Source organism: Megalops cyprinoides, chromosome 3, assembly GCF_013368585.1.
Source record: "Megalops cyprinoides isolate fMegCyp1 chromosome 3, fMegCyp1.pri, whole genome shotgun sequence".
NCBI classification, from domain to species: Eukaryota; Metazoa; Chordata; class Actinopteri; order Elopiformes; family Megalopidae; genus Megalops; species Megalops cyprinoides.
The window spans coordinates 23,009,504-23,027,868 of NC_050585.1; the positions used below are offsets into that span (position 1 = coordinate 23,009,504).

General features: G+C 46.1%; 1 protein-coding gene across 1 annotated transcript; it reads left to right on the plus strand.

The window, feature by feature from the left end:
• The first annotated feature begins 3,167 nt into the window (after positions 1-3,167).
• On the plus strand, positions 3,168-17,394 carry LOC118775395 (protein mono-ADP-ribosyltransferase PARP14-like). The gene is made up of 17 exons (XM_036525295.1): positions 3,168-3,523; positions 3,916-4,028; positions 4,768-4,798; positions 5,139-5,369; positions 6,095-6,331; positions 6,471-8,812; positions 9,026-9,265; positions 9,529-9,750; positions 10,748-10,862; positions 11,391-11,540; positions 11,735-11,797; positions 12,226-12,402; positions 12,651-12,857; positions 13,036-13,650; positions 13,745-13,887; positions 16,148-16,319; positions 16,591-17,394. The coding sequence occupies exons 1-17, from the start codon at positions 3,337-3,339 to the stop codon at positions 16,875-16,877; spliced, it is 5,532 nt and encodes a 1,843-aa protein (XP_036381188.1). The 5' UTR covers positions 3,168-3,336; the 3' UTR covers positions 16,878-17,394.
• Positions 17,395-18,365: the final 971 nt, after the last annotated feature.

The window sequence follows — 18,365 nt, forward strand, 5'->3', positions numbered from 1 at the left end:
GACATCCTGACTCACCTCAGGAATATTAAAAGTATTATATAAATTTGCAGATTCTACAAAACCTTCAGACGCACGCACATATTTTAAAGGACCCTCAGATGAGTAATCCAGTTTGGAGGAATTGTGTTTACCTGCTCTGTATAAACAGCTTCATAGGTTTTAAATCCCTGCTTTTGGTGCACCAGTTCAGGTTCCTGAACCGCCTCAATAAAATAACATGCAAAAATGTAAGCCGTGAAAGTTGCCGTGGAAACGCACGATGTGAAAGTAAAATTTGGAGGAGAGTGCCAGACTGCACCGAGGTGGAGGGAGAGAGCTGGTTAAGCTGAAGTGTGGGGTGAGATTTTGACACAGTGCACTAGCGGAGTTAATTGCTATGGTGACACTTCTGATCTGAACAATGTGTCTGCCGTATGAAAGCAGGAAGCTGCCTGTGCAATTGGGACCTCGGCCGGGGCTGATAAAACTCCTGCTTCAGACCTTAATTAACACAAAATGCTATCAGCCCTACCCTGGCCTGGACCTGCAGGTGTGTCCTCATTAAAACAGAATGAGCTGGTAAAATCCCTGAATAAATAATGACACAGAAATTACATTATTGCATTATTATATGACTCATGTTTTACATTTTTCAGCTAACACCCGCTTATTGCGGTGCTTGTGGTTTTATTATGGAATACAGAGGTCATTCATGTTTCATCGTCATACTAAAATACAAATGTTGTGACACTAAACCACAGAGAATGTGTTACGACTGAGAGCAGCATTGGTCGACAGACATGTTGGTCTTTATTCAGTGAATGCCAGTGAAGCAGACAAAAGTCCAGCCATGTTTGATTTTACAGGTGCTTCACATTCTTACATGTGGACCAGGAAGAGATGAGTCTGCTTGCATCACCACAAACAGCACACATTAGAGTGACATCATACACGTGTCACAGCAGTCTGGTGTATCATTCATTAAGTGCATGTCCATGTCCATGAAGTGGCTGTCATTCACACCACACTTTACTTCTGGTTTTGAATTTTACATGACTTCAGCTGTTAATGCTTATGAATGGGCTAGAGCAGAGGTTTTCAGCCTTTTTGCGGCTAAGGCACATCAAAGGTCAAACCAGAACATCAAGGCACACCAGCTTAAAGTTGGTTATCAGTTATGAAGAATGTCACACACGCATAATGCATTTGGTTCCTCAAAATTCCACGGCACACCGGTTGAGAACCACTGGGCTAAAGTATGGTTTTAATCTGATTACTGTAGACCACACTGCCCCCTACTGCCGGCTCTCATTACCTGCAGCCAATGTTACTGCAGCCCACACTGCCCCCTGCTGCTGGCTCTGATGATGTGCTCATTGCTATCCCTGCACACTGATATGCTGCAGACTGGGCACATTTTCCCTGTTGAATTTCTGAGTGACAGTTACTTCTTTTCCAGACAAAAGAAATGCTTTCAAATGAGTTGCATCACAAATGTCATTCTTTCCATCTCACCCTGGGCATGGAGCTTGGGGTAAGGATCACCCCTGAAGATCACCATGTACAAAAGAGAAATGATATGCAGGGAAAAAATGTGAAGCTGAGTACATGACCCTGCAGTAATACAGTCACCAATCAGCTGAACTCACAAAAGTCACTCACTCACAAAAAAAACCTCACAAAAAAAAACATGGAAACAACAAAAGCCCCTGATTCCTAAATCATGCTGTAGGGATAGCTATCACCACACAACCAGAGTCCAGATTCCCAAACCCTCAGTTCAAGCATTATCTACTTGCTTTAGATAACATCCATACAGGTGTCACTTTTCCCCTCAAATGGCTGCATTTCAGGTCCATCCGTCCTGAATTGAGAGGCTATGGAAACAGGAAACACAGTAAGTTTCAGACAGAGCTGCATGGAGAAAAAAGCCACTCATCTTCTGCACAAACACTGCCCTGCTGTCTGGTCATTGATAAAGCAGCAAACTGAGAAACAGTACTGCAAGCCGTTTTAGCTGCATAAAAGTGATCCTAAAAAAAAAAAGTTATGCCATTGTATCGTAGCCAGACCCGGATAAACATTTTAGTGTCCCTGTGCTCCACTACTCGACAGTCCCTCTCTCCTCCTCCCCCTCCTCCCCTCCAACCCACAGAATAATTTTCATACGTTATCGTGTAGGCTTCTTTTTTTACATTGAGAGGACACTGCCAATCAACTCGCCCGCCCCCAAACTCCGTTAAAAATTGCATCGTAATAACATCCATCATCATCATCAACTATCTACTAAATCAAAACTATAACAAAAAAAAAACAGTAAGAAGCTTAGAAGATAAAATGAAGTACAGTAGACATCGACTGGTCAAACAAAGCTTCTTGCATGTTTCTTTTATAATTCTTGCATCATAGGATACAATAATGAGGAGATGTTGCACAGCAGCATTAAGGATTCATTTATATATAAAAAGGTACTGTATACCTAACAGTAGTACAATTTCTAACATTCAGTACTTAAGGAACATTTTATGTTAACTGTATTCATTTGAGCATAGTAATATTCATCGTTTACAATGCTCCTAGCCCCAGAACAATTCAACTGCCTGGTTTGAGAGCCCCCCAGGTGCTCCTTTAGTGGTTGGTGCCCCTGTGTGCTCACACAGGTCTCCCCTACGATCCGTCCAAGATCATAGCACATAAATAGTACCTACAAATGACCCACAAGCGTACATCATCTATCACACTCTGTTTAGAGGTTAGAGGCTTGAATGATTACGGCGATCTGCTGGTATATACCGTTGCGATTCATCGCGTTCCTCCAGGATTTCAAAAGCATGTCTTTATCCACCACCACTGGGCGGCGCTGTGATTACGCGATCAGCCTTACTTGTTATAAATCTGAGACGCCTGGAAAACCCCCCTAACGGATATAGACAAGAAAGAAAATATTTAATTGTAGGACTGATACCCTGGTAGCGAAAGTAACTAATACAGCAAGTTACGCTCAAGTTAAAAAAAAACATTGATAAACTGACAGTGCCGTGCATGACATGTTACACGACAAACTTAATCACACGCAAGGAAAAAGTTGCACTGTCCATACGGAGCCAATAAAGGTATTGCATTTTATATTACAAAACAAATTATTCTGTCGCCACCTCTGTGACAGCAAGCGAGTGGCAAACTATCCAACGACAAAGTGCCTCCTGTGCGATTTGACAACGTAATACTATAGTTGTTGTAGGGTTCCAGTACAGATTTCCGCCAAACCCACCGCTGAAACAAAAGCGAAACTCAACGTAAAATTAGCCATAGAAAGAAAGGAGGAAGGCTTTTCTCCATTCCCAGCGTTAGAGCAGCATGATGGAGGAATATCCTTATGCAGTGACAGTTGAAGGCGAATGGGGGCCAAATCTGTCTAAAGTGATTAAGAACAAGTTACAGATTTACTTTCAGAGCAAAAAGAAATCAAATGGTGGGGACTGCAAGGTGGAATACGAAGATTCAAGCGCCGGGAGAGCCACGGTTTGTTTTAAGTCCGAGGACGGTAAGTAAGCTTGCTAATACCACAATTACTGTTACGACATTGTAATAATAGGGAAAAAGCAAACGTCTGGGAGCCATGGGCTTAATGCGAGGTTAGGGTTTTACGGAAATTCTTGTTTAACAATTCGGCTGAACAGTGTGACACATATGAAGACGAACCTGGTACAACGAAAGCGAAACGAACCACATCTGGCAACAACAAGCTACTTACATACGTAAGATATATCTAGTATGTGTTGTTTTAAATTGTACAACGCAGATTGTTCTTCAAAGCAGTTCCGTTAATTCAACTGTTTCGACGTGTTAATTCGCCGTAGCTGAGTTCGGCTGTGTGAATATTTCCGTATTGGTTTTTGTTGTAATCTGTTTCAACAATAATTTTCTCTAACCCAGTCAGGAGCAGAGTACTTGCTAAAGGAGAACACGAGATCACGATTGAGAATGAAAGGGTGAGACTAAGCGTCTTGCTACATGGAAGATCCTCTGAAAAAGTTACGAGTCAAGCGGTGAGTTTGTGAGTTTGGGGAAAAAAATACAATGCCGATGTTTTTGTAATGTAGCCTACAGAGTAAGAAACATTTACAACTATACGGGTCAAAGTCTTGAATCCACCCGGGTATCACATCAGTAAACTAGATGACGTTGCGCACATTTTTACTTAGACTAATTATTAATTGGAACGTCATTGGAAAGTGGAATTTAGACTCCATGTGCCCTGGGCCGTTGGAACGAGGAAGACCCAGCCCTAATGGTATGATATGAGGATCTGTGAGTCACTGCTGAATTTGCCCTGGAACAAAACATGCAAGTTCTGGTGACGGCAACAGTAATGTTAGAAAACATTTAGAGATATATATAAGTGTAAGGTGTTAAGCTTCATTCAAATAGCTACGGCATCATTTTTGGTCTATCATTGTAATATGGGGACATCTTCATATAAAGCAGTCCCATTAATGAATTTGTGTAATATAGTGCTACTTACAATTAAACAATCTTAGAGCCCTTGATGGTGCAGCAGAGAAATTAACGAAGAAAAACTGAAATGGTTTCCTGAGTGCTTGTAGAAGGTGTCTGAGTCTGTATCATGCTATCTTACATTCACACTGAAGGATAATCCAGAGCAGTGTAGCAGTATACATAATGTACATAATGCATTGTGTACATAGTGAATAATGAGGCACTGCTGTGTTGGTCTCAGTGTAACTCCAGTATCCAAAGGAGTTAACACGGTTGTTTTTCTTTCAGGAAGGGGGAGGCACTAGACCCACAGACTCAGGTACAGTTTTTTTTTCAGTGATCAAGGATAGATCATCCATCTAACACACGCAAGTGTACTGTACTGTATGTGTCACAGAATAACTGTTTCATAGTGTGTGTAATGTTTTACTATATGCTCCATAATTCTTAACAAAACATGTACACAAGTCATTTTCAGACTTTTGAAAAGTCTGGTTTATGAAAATGTGTGAGTGTATGTAAGCTCTTCATATTAGAGGGCCGCAGATGTGAATAGTGTCAGTGGATCCAGCAGTAAAATGACAGAATGTTAAAATGTGAGCTGTGCCCCTCAGGCAGGATAAAATGAAAGGGGCTTTCTCATGTCACCTTGATTTCAGGTGTGTCTGAGAAAGGGGAGGAGGCCTCGCCTGCTGGAGGCAGACAGACAGATGGCACCGAGGACGCGACTGCGGCCAGGGCCTTGGTGCTGGAGAACGTTCCAGAGAAGCTCTCCAAAGACCTCCTGGCCTTGATGGTGGAGAACATATGTGAGGTGAAGGAGGAAGACTTCTCCATAGAGCTGATTTATGACATAACCTCTGCGGTCGTGTCCTTCAGTCAACCCACAGGTACAATGCTCAGCACCTCTCCAGTACAGCTCTGCTTCTGCCTGCAGGTTTTTCACTCTTGTTGCTTAATCATTTTTTTTGAATGAATGCGTCATGGTGTGAAATTTTTAGATTAATATTTATTGTATGTTAGCAGGTATGTGACTGGCAGAGCACTTTGGTGCGTTAGAGTTGTGTGTCCTTCAATAAGATCCTCTGAAAAAGTTACCAGATTAATGTTGAAACAGTAGCATAGTGGTTAAGGAACAGCAATCGTAACCAAAAGGTTGCTGTTCGATTCCCTAGCAGCACTTCTGCTGCACCCTTGGGCGAGGTACTTAACCCACATATGCCTCAGTAAATATCCAGCTGTATAAATGGATAACATTGTAAGAACCCATAATTGTTGTACATCGCTCTGGATAAGAATATGGATGTCTGCTAAATGGCAATAATGTTAATGTTAATTCCTGCTGGTGCTGAATAGTGAGCTTAACAGAGAAGCACTTGTTGTTTGTTGTTGAAAGATCCATCAGTTTCTCTGCCAGCACAGACTTTCTCCAAGGCCAAGTCAGTCAAATAGGGCAGAGCACAATGAGAGTACTTCAGGCAGAGAAATGATTGACAGCTTGCGGCGGTTTATTCTTCCTGGGGTTCTGTGTTGATTAGAACTCTCACCTGTAGTGAGGAGTACTGTGGATCAGGTATAAGGAGCATATAAGGAGCTTTTTTTGGTCTTCCTGTAGCTGCGGCGTGGTTCCTGTCCAAGTGCAGCCAGAACAGTCGGTTCCAGCAGTACGGTCTCAGAGCCAGAGTACTGGAGCCGACCCGCAGCGTGCGAGTGGAGAACCTGCCCCTCCAGGTTGTGGAGGACCTGCTGGAGCTCTACTTCGAGAAGGAGAGAGAAGGGGGAGGACCAGTGGAAGCTGTCAGAATGATACCTGAGGAACAGGCAGCCATCATCACCTTCTCTGATCCCAAAGGTGACCACATGTATCGATGGAAAACTCATTCAATTAGGGATTAGATATTTATATTAGGTATGTTATTTTCCACAGACAGCTGGTTATATGCGCTGGTGCTGAGTTTTTTTAAAGGCATGTGGTTTCTTTTGGGTTTCAGTGGCAGAGAGAGTACAGAAGAGGAAACATCTTGTGTGTAAAACCCCTGTGAACGTGTACCCTTACTATGAGTCCTTGGGCGCGGCGCTGTATGGTGAAGATCGCCCAGAGTGGAAGATGCCCAATGCTTTTACTCAGAGCCTTCACCCAGCTGTGTGGGAGTTCCTGGTCTGGAAGAAACAGGCGGCGACCATCAATGACCAGATGCGGTCTCACTTTTGCGAAGTAGACCTCAGCAGTGCCGAGGTGAAGCTTCGCCCTTCACCAGCGCTGCTGAAGCAGAAGGGCTTGACAGCCAATCACATCAACAGCTGGAGCAGCAACGCCACGCATGCTTTCCAGAGTGTTGCTGCCAAGTACAAGACATTTGAATGTGGAGTAAATATGTCTGTGTGGAAGGCAGCAGAGGAAGATGTCCGTGTGGCAGCAAAAGATGACATCTTCCTGTTGCATGACCGGACCAGTGGAGTGGTGGCTGTGGCGGGTTTGGCCAAAGATGTAAATCGTCTACAAAGGGTGGTGGAGGGGATTGTGCAGAAAGCCTCTAGTCGTATTGAAAGGGAGAGAGATGGCGTTTCTGAGGAGATGGATCTATCCCCTGGCATGTACGACATCCTGCAGCAGAGGAGGTTTCACCAGAAGTTTGCCTCATCCTACCCAGACCTGAGCATCACCTACAGAGCCGATATCAAGAAGCTGGTTCTGACCGGTCTACCTGCTGAAGTGTTCTCTGTCAAAAGCTGGGTTCTAGAGAGCCAGCTGAATATGAGACAGAGGCAGCTGGAGGTGGACCCCTGTCTTCTGGCCTTTCTCAGCCTGGTGGACAGTGAGGAGGTTTCACAGAACATCTTCACGTCGCGTGACGTCAACGCTGTGTTCAAGATGGAGAAAGGGGAGGTCGTGGTTCTGGGCAGCTCTGAGAGGGATTTGACTGAAGCTGAGAAGCTACTAAAGAATGTCCTGAGCTTCCATCACATCGCTGTGGAGGACCTGGGGGTGATGAGCAAACCGGAATGGCTGAAGCTGAAGGCCCAGCTGATGGACACTTACAACACCTCCAAGAAGAACACGGTGTCCATAAAGCTCAGCACACAAAACTGCATCACTGTATCCGGATTTTGCCAGCCGGTGAGAGAGGTGTCCGACAAGCTGTCGGACTTCATCAACAAGCACTCGCGCGTTGACATGGCTGTCCCAGTTCGGTCCCGCTCCATGCTCAAATTTATCCAGGGCAACAAAGCGTCGGCCTGGAAACCACGCGTGGACCCACGAGAAGTGCAGGTGGACTTTGACTCCAGGAAGCGGCGGATTGTCCTGAGAGGAGCGCGGATGTGGGTGCAGGAAGTGAAGAGCCTGTTCCAGCAGATAGCATCCGCCCTCTACACTGATCACCTGACCATTGTCAAGCCCGGAGCCAAGAAGTATTTTCTGGAGGAAGGGCGGGACTTTGTGTCCATGCTGATGAATGAGCATCACTGCGTGGTACTGCTTCAGGAGGAGGAGGAAGAGCTGCCAGAGGAGGAGCAGGAGCAGGAGGAGAACACTTCGCTCACTTGTCAGGTACATATGGACCATGGGGTGCTGATCACAGTGAACAAGGCAGACATCTGCCATTTTGTAGCTGATGCCGTGGTCAACGCTGCAAACGAGGACCTGAAGCACATCGGGGGTTTGGCGGCAGCTCTCCTCAGTGCCGCGGGGCCTCGACTGCAGGATGTCTGTGATCAGTACGTCCGTGCGAACGGCCGCCTGAATCCCGGCGAAGCCGCCATCACTGAGGCGGGGCGGCTTCGCTGTAAGTATGTCATCCACGCGGTGGGGCCCCGGTTCGGCAGCTCTGACCGCAACAAGTCCATCTCGCTGCTGTCCCACGCTGTGAGGAGAAGCCTGGCCCTGGCCACTAAGCACGGCTGCTCCTCCATCGCCCTGCCAGCCATCAGCTCGGGCATTTTCGGCTTCCCCCTGGACCTGTGCGCGGACACCATCGCCAGAGCTGTGCGTGACCACTGCAAGGACGCCCACCCCCACGGGACGTCACTGACTAAGATCCACCTGGTGAACAATGACGACAAAACTGTCCACGCCATGACCCAGGCTGTGAGCGTGGTGTTTGCCAACAAGGACCCAGAGCTGTTTTCTGAGAGGAGGAGTCCTCCATTGTCTGAACAGCGGAGACCACCCAGACAGCCAAGTGAAGGATGGAAAAGTCCCTCAGAAAGGCAGAGTGCCTCCACTGATTACAGCAGGAATGAACCATCCGGGAGCTGGGGGGAACTGGAGACCAAACACACCAAGGAGGGCCTGAAGATCTCACTCAGGAAGGGGAATATCCAGGATGCCACAGTGAGTATTGTCCTACCAAACTTTGTGGCAGTGAGTGGAAAACTTTGACAGTAGGTGAGAGAGGCATGCAGTCTGGCAAAAGGCCTCACCGTGTTGAGGGATTTATGAAAACAAGCAGCATTTGAGTTGCATCTCTTTTCATAAATTTAGACATGCGATGACTGGCATGTCGTTTTATGTGACACGCATTTTCTGTGTCTGTGCTCCTGACAGACGGACGTGGTAGTGAACACCATCTCTGAAGATCTGGACCTGAGCAAAGGGGCGGTGTCCAAGGCCATCCTGCAAGCTGCTGGCCAGAGGCTGCAGCACGCGGTCCAGAAGGAGGGAGGGAGAGGGGGCGTAGCGAGGTATGGAGATGTGCTGCAAACGGCCGGCTATGGTCTGAAGTGCGAGAAGATCTTCCACACCGTCTGTCCACCCTGGGACAACGGCGCCGGCAGATCAGAGCAGGTACATCATAGCCCCGCTGAATGTCGCTATAGCTGTGCTCTTTCAGGTGGAAACATCCCTACAGCTCTGCTCTTCATTGTCAAAAGTTCCCTATAGCTGTAAAGTTCCCCATATCTCTTCCAGGTCTAAATGACTCTATAACCTTGGTTTTCCAGGTCAAAAGGTTCCTGCAGATGTCCTCTTCCGGGTCTTAAATCACACAGATTCTATGCAACTTGACAGTTCCATTGACTAATATATTTATTTATATGTTTGTGTTTTAGACATTGATCGAGATAGTCCAGACCTGCCTGAAAGAAGCAGAAAAGCAGAAGGCCACATCATTGACCTTCCCTGCTATTGGCACTGGCAACATGAGTTTCCCCAAGCCCCTTGTGGCCAAACTGATGCTGTGTGAAGTTCAGGTCTTCAGCCACAAGAGGGCGCCATCTTACCTCCAGGAAGTGGTGTTTACTGTGCATCCAGGTGACAGCGAGACTGTGGAGGTGAGGGACTGGAGGAGAGGATAGTTAAAGAGTGTGTAGTTAGATGGTTTAGAGTTTACTCATGAAGGCGCTGTGAGTAATTCACGGGCAAGAACAGGGACAAATTCACAGTTGAAAAGACAATCAGGACTCATGGCGTTGTTATCAAACCCAAGTGATGTTCACAGGTTTCGAACCTGGGTTCTCACTGCTCACTGCCAACCCCTTACGGTAAGTGTCATTTCCAGTTGAACTAAAGGCAATTGCTCGCTCGCTGACCCCTGTAACATCTAGCTAAAATACACAACGCAGTCTACACCCGTTACATTGGTGCTGTGACCCGGATCACTGGCTAAAGCTCAGCTTGGCGCCAGTGGTCACTGAGGAGTAAGAGGAGGTCAAAGGGAGGTGAGTGTGGCAGAGCTGAAGTGAGGAACTCATGTGAGTCCTGTGTAAAGCTTGTGGGGCGGGTAGCAGGTAGTCGAGCAGTTGCAGCGGTTACGTCGCTCCCTGAGACCTGGTTAACTAGCGTTGCTTGCGACAGGCTAGGGGCAATTTGCCTTTAGCTCAGCTGGCAATGATGCTAGCTGTAAGGGGTTGGCAGTGAGCAGTGAGAACCCAGGTTGGAAACTCGCTCACTCGCTTACCCACGTAACATCTAATTAAAATACACAATGCAGTCTACACCCATTACACCAGCATTACTGATCTTTAGCTGAGAATGTCCAGTGTTCAGAGTCACACTCTACAGACATAATCAGAGTCATTCTCAGTTAAAGGCAAACACTACGAAGTCACACAGTACAGTACAGTGTAGATAATCAGCACCATTCTCAGCCAAACCCTACAGAGTCAAATATAGATATAACCATTCTCAGCTAAAGACAAATGCTGGAGTCACACGTCAGTGTGACTAATCTTTGCGTCCAGGCTCAGAGGAAGCCGATCTCATAATCTGATGTGAAGATCTTTACTCCTTGTTTGTCTGTCTTGCCATCTTCCTGTGCTTCTCTTCCAGCGCTTTGTGAAGGAGTTCAGAGGTCAAACACAGGGACACAAAGCACCCAGCAGATACCCTCCTAGCCAATCGCATAAGTTCAAACGCCCCTCTCACCAATCACAGCAAGACTCAGGTAGGCATCTTTTGCTAGCAGTGAAATTGGAAGGGGATTGGAAATGTTCATTTCATAAATGACGGTTGTGCAGAGTAAGGGCTGCTCTGCTTATAACACAGTGCGAGCTTAAGTGTTGATTGGTGTAGATATACTTCAGGATCTGTGTCACGGATGATGATTGGTTTAAATGCTGTGCAGAATACCTGTCAAGTTTGGTGATTGGTGTATTGTACAGCTGTTAGCATAAGTGATTCAGCTTTTCTCCAGAGCCTGAAGAACTGAAATGATGTTTTGAGCTGTTCCCTGGGCTGCTGTCTTTACATCATTTAACATAATAATCTGGTTAAAGCTGAAAATTAATTTGATCTTCAGTGTAAAAGGTCAGTAAGTATTTAAAAAGAAATCCCAGAGACAGTTATTTCCTCGCTGAAATACTGTCCTGCTTTTTAAACAACAGCAATGTGTCTGTGAAACCTGTCATCGCTGGAGCCAAACTCTTCCTCGTGCTTCTCTTGGTCCTAATGTTGCCTCTCTGCTTCCATCCAGCCTTCTTTGGCCAGGTTTCCTCCCCCACACTGGGTGTCCATAGTATGGACATTGGTCATCTGACCCTGGAGGTGTCATCAGGTGACATCACTAGAGAGACTACTGATATCATTGTAAACTCCTCCGACAGCACCTTCTCCCTCAAGACAGGTGAGTGGTGCTTGTACAATTCACTGCAGGGAAAGGGCTGGGGTAGATGCCTGCACTGACTGGGATCAGCCTAAAGAAGTCTCAGAGGATCTTTACACACTCTGCTAAATTCTGAGAACAGCAACAATCTCACTGAGAGTACCATAAGTGGGAATTTTCAGTGTGTCCCCTGATTTTTCTGTCCTCTGTGTAAGGCGTGTCCAAGGCCATTTTGGATGCAGCGGGCTGGTCAGTAGTGCAGGAGTGTGGACAGTTAGGTGAGTATAGCATGCTTTTGTGTTTTTTCTACTCCCGTCCACACCCAGAAGTAAAGAAATGGGAATTTTTGGAACTGTACTGCAAGACACAGCGAGAATGAAATGTCGTGTCACTTTACCTGAAACTTGAATGCCAGAACTTCTAAGTGAACAACTTTACCTGAGTTACATTACCCAATTCACTTTGCTGAAAACACCTTACCTGAGAGAGACCTATCTCTCTGTCTCGATTTCATGCTTGTTTAAAGACAAACACACAGTTAACAGTAGGGTTATTGTACAGCTGTCGTAGGGATACAGATTTATTCAGACCTTTGTGAAGACGATCTTCACAGATGTCATTCATGGTAGTTTTTGTGTGAAGCTGAATCCGTGTGGATGTGGAACAGCATTTGAATGTGTGCTTTGGTGAACGTCTTCCTGCCCAGGCTCTCAGCCACACAATGGGATGATCATGACCCAGCCTGGAAACCTACAGTGTAAAAACATCATCCACATTGTGGGCCAGAGGGATCCCGCCTGCATCAGGGACCTGGTCTTTGAGGTGCTTTGCGTGTGTGAAGAGAACAGGATCAACTCTGTCGCCTTCCCTGCTCTTGGCACTGGTACATTTGTCAGCAAGAACGGGACCTCTTTTTCTTATTTACCTTTTCTTCCTATTCTCTGTCTTTGGCCTCATATGTCCTGTTGTCCGTCATCTTCATCACCCTCCTCATCTCTGGATTTGCCTGGTGTGCCTGGAGTCCTCCATTGTCTGTGGATTCTCCTGAATGCAGTTGTGTGTTCCTCTGGTTCTCCTGAATGCTGCTTTGTGTATCTGTGGTTCTCCTGTATTCTGCTGTGTGTTTCTCAGGTCAGGGTGGGGCCAGGCCAGCATTGGTTGCGGACTCAATGATTACTGCTGTGACGGACTTTGTGACGAAAAAGAGCGGGCGATACGTGAAGCTCGTGAAGATTGTGGTCTTCCAGACCAGGATGGTCCCAGAGTTCCTTCAGATCATGAAGAAACGGGAGGGCACAGCCCCGCCTGAGGAGAAGAGTGTCCTCGCTAAAGTGAAAGGTAGGACAGGGACATGAATAGAAAGCTCAGTGCTATGTGAGTGTGTGCAGTAACTCCAGTCAGACAGGTTACTATGTGAGCGTCTATGATTGTTGTCGGTGTGCCTCCTCAGTAACAATGCACTGTCAGATTTTGTCTTTTGGAATTCTACATGGGCTTGTGATTATTTACTCCGCAGACACTTTCAGCAGCTTCTTTGGAGGTTCAAGCCGAGAGACTGCTGGCAAAGAAGAGTTTGTGATGGCGGGAGAGGAGTTTGCCCCGACAGTCTTCCAGTTCTGTGGAGAGAGCGTCCAGGATGTGTCCAGGGCTAAAGACGCTCTGAACCGCTTCATTGTGAAGGAGCAGACGGAGAAACCGATCCGGGACCGCTGGATTGCGTACCTCAGTGAGGATCAGCGGGGGGCGTTGCAGGACCTTCAGAGGAGGCTGACGGTCCGAATTCGGCTGGAGATGCGCGGCGAAGACTCATTCATCCAGCTGGAAGGTCTGACCCGAGATGTGCTGAGGGCCGACACACAGATCCAAGAAATGATCCGGGAGGCGGAGAGGACAGAAAATCAGAGGCGAGAGGCGGCCCTCCTCAGCAACATGGTGGAGTGGCAGTTTGAGGACAGAGGCACATTCGTGTCCTTTGACATCCTGACAAACCTCACCCTGGAGCAGGCCTTCGTGAGCAAGCGGTCTCGTGTCAAAATCAAGATCCGCAACTCAGAGTATGAGGCTGATTTGGGTCGTAAGAAAGCTGTAGGGAATAGACAGGACATTAATTTGAAACAAATTGAACTGACAGGTAAGCTGATTCAGTGTATGGTGTGTGGATTTATACATTTCAAACATTGATGAGTGAAAAAGATGACCTCTGATTTCTTACCTGCGTGTTCCAGACACATCTGTGGCTGTCCCAGGCACCTGGGAGGACATGCAGGGATCAGACCTGAAGGTCGTCAGTGTGCCTGCTGGGTGCCCAGAGTACCAGGATGTGGAGACAGCATTCAGGAGGACCGGCCTGGCCAACCCCATCATAGAGGTATCAGATTTCACATGGAGGTATTGTTGTTTTGGAGGGGATAGAGGAATGCTGAAAGAGTTCAGAGGGAGACATGAGTCTGTTTCAGAGAGAGTTCAGAATGAGACGTGAGTCTGATTCAGAGTTCAGAATGAGACGTGAGTCTGATTCAGACAGAGTTCAGAATGAGATATGAGTCTGATTCAGAAAGAGTTCAGAATGAGACGCGAGTCTGATTCAGAGAGAGTTCAGAATGAGACGTGAGTCTGATTCAGAGAGAGTTCAGAATGAGACGTGAGTCTGATTCAGAGTTCAGAATGAGACGCGAGTCTGATTCAGAGAGAGTTCAGAATGAGACGCGAGTCTGATTCAGAGAGAGTTCAGAATGAGACGTGAGTCTGATTCAGACAGAGTTCAGAATGAGATATGAGTCTGATTCAGAGAGAGTTCAGAATGAGACGTGAGTCTGATTCAGAGAGAGTTCAGAATGAGACGCGAGTCTGATTCAGAGAGAGTTCAGAATGAGACGTGAGTCTGATTCAGAGTTCAGAATGAGACGCGAGTCTGATTCAGAGAGAGTTCAGAATGAGACGTGAGTCTGATTCAGAGAGAGTTCAGAATGAGACGTGAGTCTGATTCAGAGAGAGTTCAGAATGAGACGCGAGTCTGATTCAGAGAGAGTTCAGAATGAGACGTGAGTCTGATTCAGAGAGAGTTCAGAATGAGACGCGAGTCTGATTCAGAGAGAGTTCAGAATGAGACGTGAGTCTGATTCAGAGTTCAGAATGAGACGTGAGTCTGATTCAGAGTTCAGAATGAGACGTGAGTCTGATTCAGAGAGAGTTCAGAATGAGACATGAGTTTGATTCAGAGAGAGTTCAGAATGAGACGCGAGTCTGATTCAGAGAGAGTTCAGAATGAGACGCGAGTCTGATTCAGAGAGAGTTCAGAATGAGACATGAGTCTGATTCAGAGAGAGTTCAGAATGAGACGTGAGTCTGATTCAGAGAGAGTTCAGAGTGAGACGTGAGTCTGTATCAGAAAGAGTTCAGAATGAGACGTGAGTCTGATTCAGAGTTCAGAATGAGACGTGAGTCTGATTCAGACAGAGTTCAGAATGAGATATGAGTCTGATTCAGAAAGAGTTCAGAATGAGACGCGAGTCTGATTCAGAGAGAGTTCAGAATGAGACGTGAGTCTGATTCAGAGAGAGTTCAGAATGAGACGTGAGTCTGATTCAGAGTTCAGAATGAGACGCGAGTCTGATTCAGAGAGAGTTCAGAATGAGACGTGAGTCTGATTCAGAGAGAGTTCAGAATGAGACGCGAGTCTGATTCAGAGAGAGTTCAGAATGAGACGCGAGTCTGATTCAGAGAGAGTTCAGAATGAGACGTGAGTCTGATTCAGAGAGAGTTCAGAATGAGACGCGAGTCTGATTCAGAGAGAGTTCAGAATGAGACGTGAGTCTGATTCAGAGTTCAGAATGAGACGTGAGTCTGATTCAGAGAGAGTTCAGAATGAGACATGAGTTTGATTCAGAGAGAGTTCAGAATGAGACGCGAGTCTGATTCAGAGAGAGTTCAGAATGAGACGCGAGTCTGATTCAGAGAGAGTTCAGAATGAGACATGAGTCTGATTCAGAGAGAGTTCAGAATGAGACGTGAGTCTGATTCAGAGAGAGTTCAGAGTGAGACGTGAGTCTGATTCAGAGAGAGTTCAGAATGAGACGCGAGTCTGATTCAGAGAGAGTTCAGAATGAGACGCGAGTCTGATTCAGAGAGAGTTCAGAATGAGACGTGAGTCTGATTCAGAGTTCAGAATGAGACGTGAGTCTGATTCAGAGTTCAGAATGAGACGTGAGTCTGATTCAGAGAGAGTTCAGAATGAGACATGAGTTTGATTCAGAGAGAGTTCAGAATGAGACGCGAGTCTGATTCAGAGAGAGTTCAGAATGAGACGCGAGTCTGATTCAGAGAGAGTTCAGAATGAGACATGAGTCTGATTCAGAGAGAGTTCAGAATGAGACGTGAGTCTGATTCAGAGAGAGTTCAGAGTGAGACGTGAGTCTGTATCAGAAAGAGTTCAGAATGGGACGTGAGTCTGATTCAGAGTTCAGAATGAGACGCGAGTCTGATTCAGAGAGAGTTCAGAATGAGACATGAGTCTGATTCAGAGAGAGTTCAGAGTGAGACATGAGTTTGATTCAGAGAGAGTTCAGAGTGAGACATGAGTTTGATTCAGAGAGAGTTCAGAATAAAACACGAGTCTGTGTTTGTTTCAGATTGTGAGAGTGCAAAATGAGTCCCTTTGGAAGGGCTATCAGATCAAGAAAAAGAGCCTGGACAGAAACGGACGCACAGACAATGAGAGGAAGCTCTTCCATGGCACAGACGTGCAAGCAATTCATAAAATCAACAAACACGGTTTCAACCGCAGCCTTGCTGGAAAGAATGGTAAGGGAAAGAGGGACTGTGGTTTAAAGTGCATCAGCCTTCAGCAGTCCAGGTTCTGTCTGCTCATTATCAGATGTTGAACAGATCAGATACTGAACCCTTTAGCTAGATACTTAATCCAAATTGCCTTAGTAAAATGCGGCTGTGTAAATGAATGATGTCTAGTTGAGGTGATTAGGGGTGTCCCGTGAGAGAATAATACTATTCTCTAATAATTGTGTAATGTTAATAATTGTGTTCTCATGTCCTTCTCTGGTTGCTCTTTCTCTAGCTGCTGTTATTGGAAATGGAACCTATTTTGCTGTTGATCCAAATTATTCTGCCCGCAACACATACTCCAGACCAGATCACCAGGGCCAAAAGCACATGTATCTGGCTCTGGTGCTGGTGGGGGAGTTTACTCAGGGGGCAGGTGGGATGGCGGTACCTCCAGAGAAGAACCCTGGGGTCTCTGCAGATTTGTACGACAGCGTTGTGGATCACGTGACGCAGCCATCCATTTTTGTCATATTCAATGATGTGCAGGCGTACCCACAGTACCTCATTACATTCCAGTGAATCTGATCACGCTCCCTCGCATCTGGATCAGAACAAAGGCCATCATTTTTCCCACTGTAGCTGTAAAGCTGCAGTGCAGCAACTGAGTATAAACAGAATTGTGAAGAATAATTGTAATCTACCAGATGATAAGAAACTTGATAACACAGGATATAGGTGGTGGTGACGCTGCTGAATATAATGACGATGGAGACGAGGATGATGATGGTGTAATAGTGATGAAAATAAAATACGCTGAGTTACTTTAAGCCCTTACATAGTTAAGCTTGACACCTCACTAAAAATGTTCCTATTGGTTTTGAATATGCCACAAATGCTGGAGATTTAGATATAAATATTTTGAATAATTTACATTGAATGTATTTGCAAGTTCTATGTTTCCTATTGTTTGTTTCACTCATTTTATTATACTTTCAGAATTAATATGAAAGCTGACCTTCTCTCTGCAACACAGCGTCAGTCCATATGTAGTGTCCCATTGTTCTGTCGCTAGTATCACTAATAAATAAATCTGACAAAGAAACAGCTGATATGAGTCCTGTCTCTGGCCTGCATCACTGGGTCCTCTCATCCTGCGTAAGTAGATGAGCTGAAACCTGAAGAGCCTTTAGTACCCCATCCACCAGTGAGGCCTGCAAGTGCAGTGTAGCTGAGGAAGCAACAGCTACAGAAGAAGCTCCTGTTTCCGGGGGGAAAGATTATAGTCAGAGTACTGCAGGTAAGAGCACAGGGGGACCTTGATTCCTGATGTGTGTGTGACTTGGTTTATAGACCGACCTGTGCCAGGGCACAGAGAATACAGTCAGCTGATGTGCACCGGAATGAGGGGATGGGGGTTGGCGGCGCGTAACCTGTGGTATATAAAGGGATCAAAGTTCAGCTTTGTCAAACAGAGCATTTTATGAATAACAATGACCCTTGCTGTTGCTTTCATTAAGCACATTCGTTCTCAGCTGCGGTACTTCCTCAGACACGACCAACAATCCTGACATTTCATTCGGGCAGACCAGGCTTGAAGCAGTAAGATGAGGTACATTGACATAAATTTCATAATTTTATTTTATTTTTTTAACTAAAGTTTCAAACATGTAAAACCACAAATGCCCAGACTTTTGGGGCATGTACATCACAAATGCCTGGATTGCTAACTGGTTTGTATGTATGTGCCTGTGTGCAGTGTGTGTGTAAGCGTATGTGTGTGCGCACATGTGTGTGCATGTGCAACTGTGTGTGCAATTTGTGATTCCTCCCACTAGAAAGTGGAGGCCTCAAGGTGCTGCGAGAGATACAGAGAGGGAGAGTCAGAGAGAGTGACATGCACAGACAGAGAGAAAGAAGGAAGGGGGGCAGTCATGTGATGGACGGTTTGTCAGACCATCAGAACAGACAGCGAGAAGCACACTTTTTCTAGAGCTACGTTTCTCATGTTTATGTCACATTTCCTTGCCATTGGCATGGGGTTGGACACCCCATCTCCTTTCCATGGGT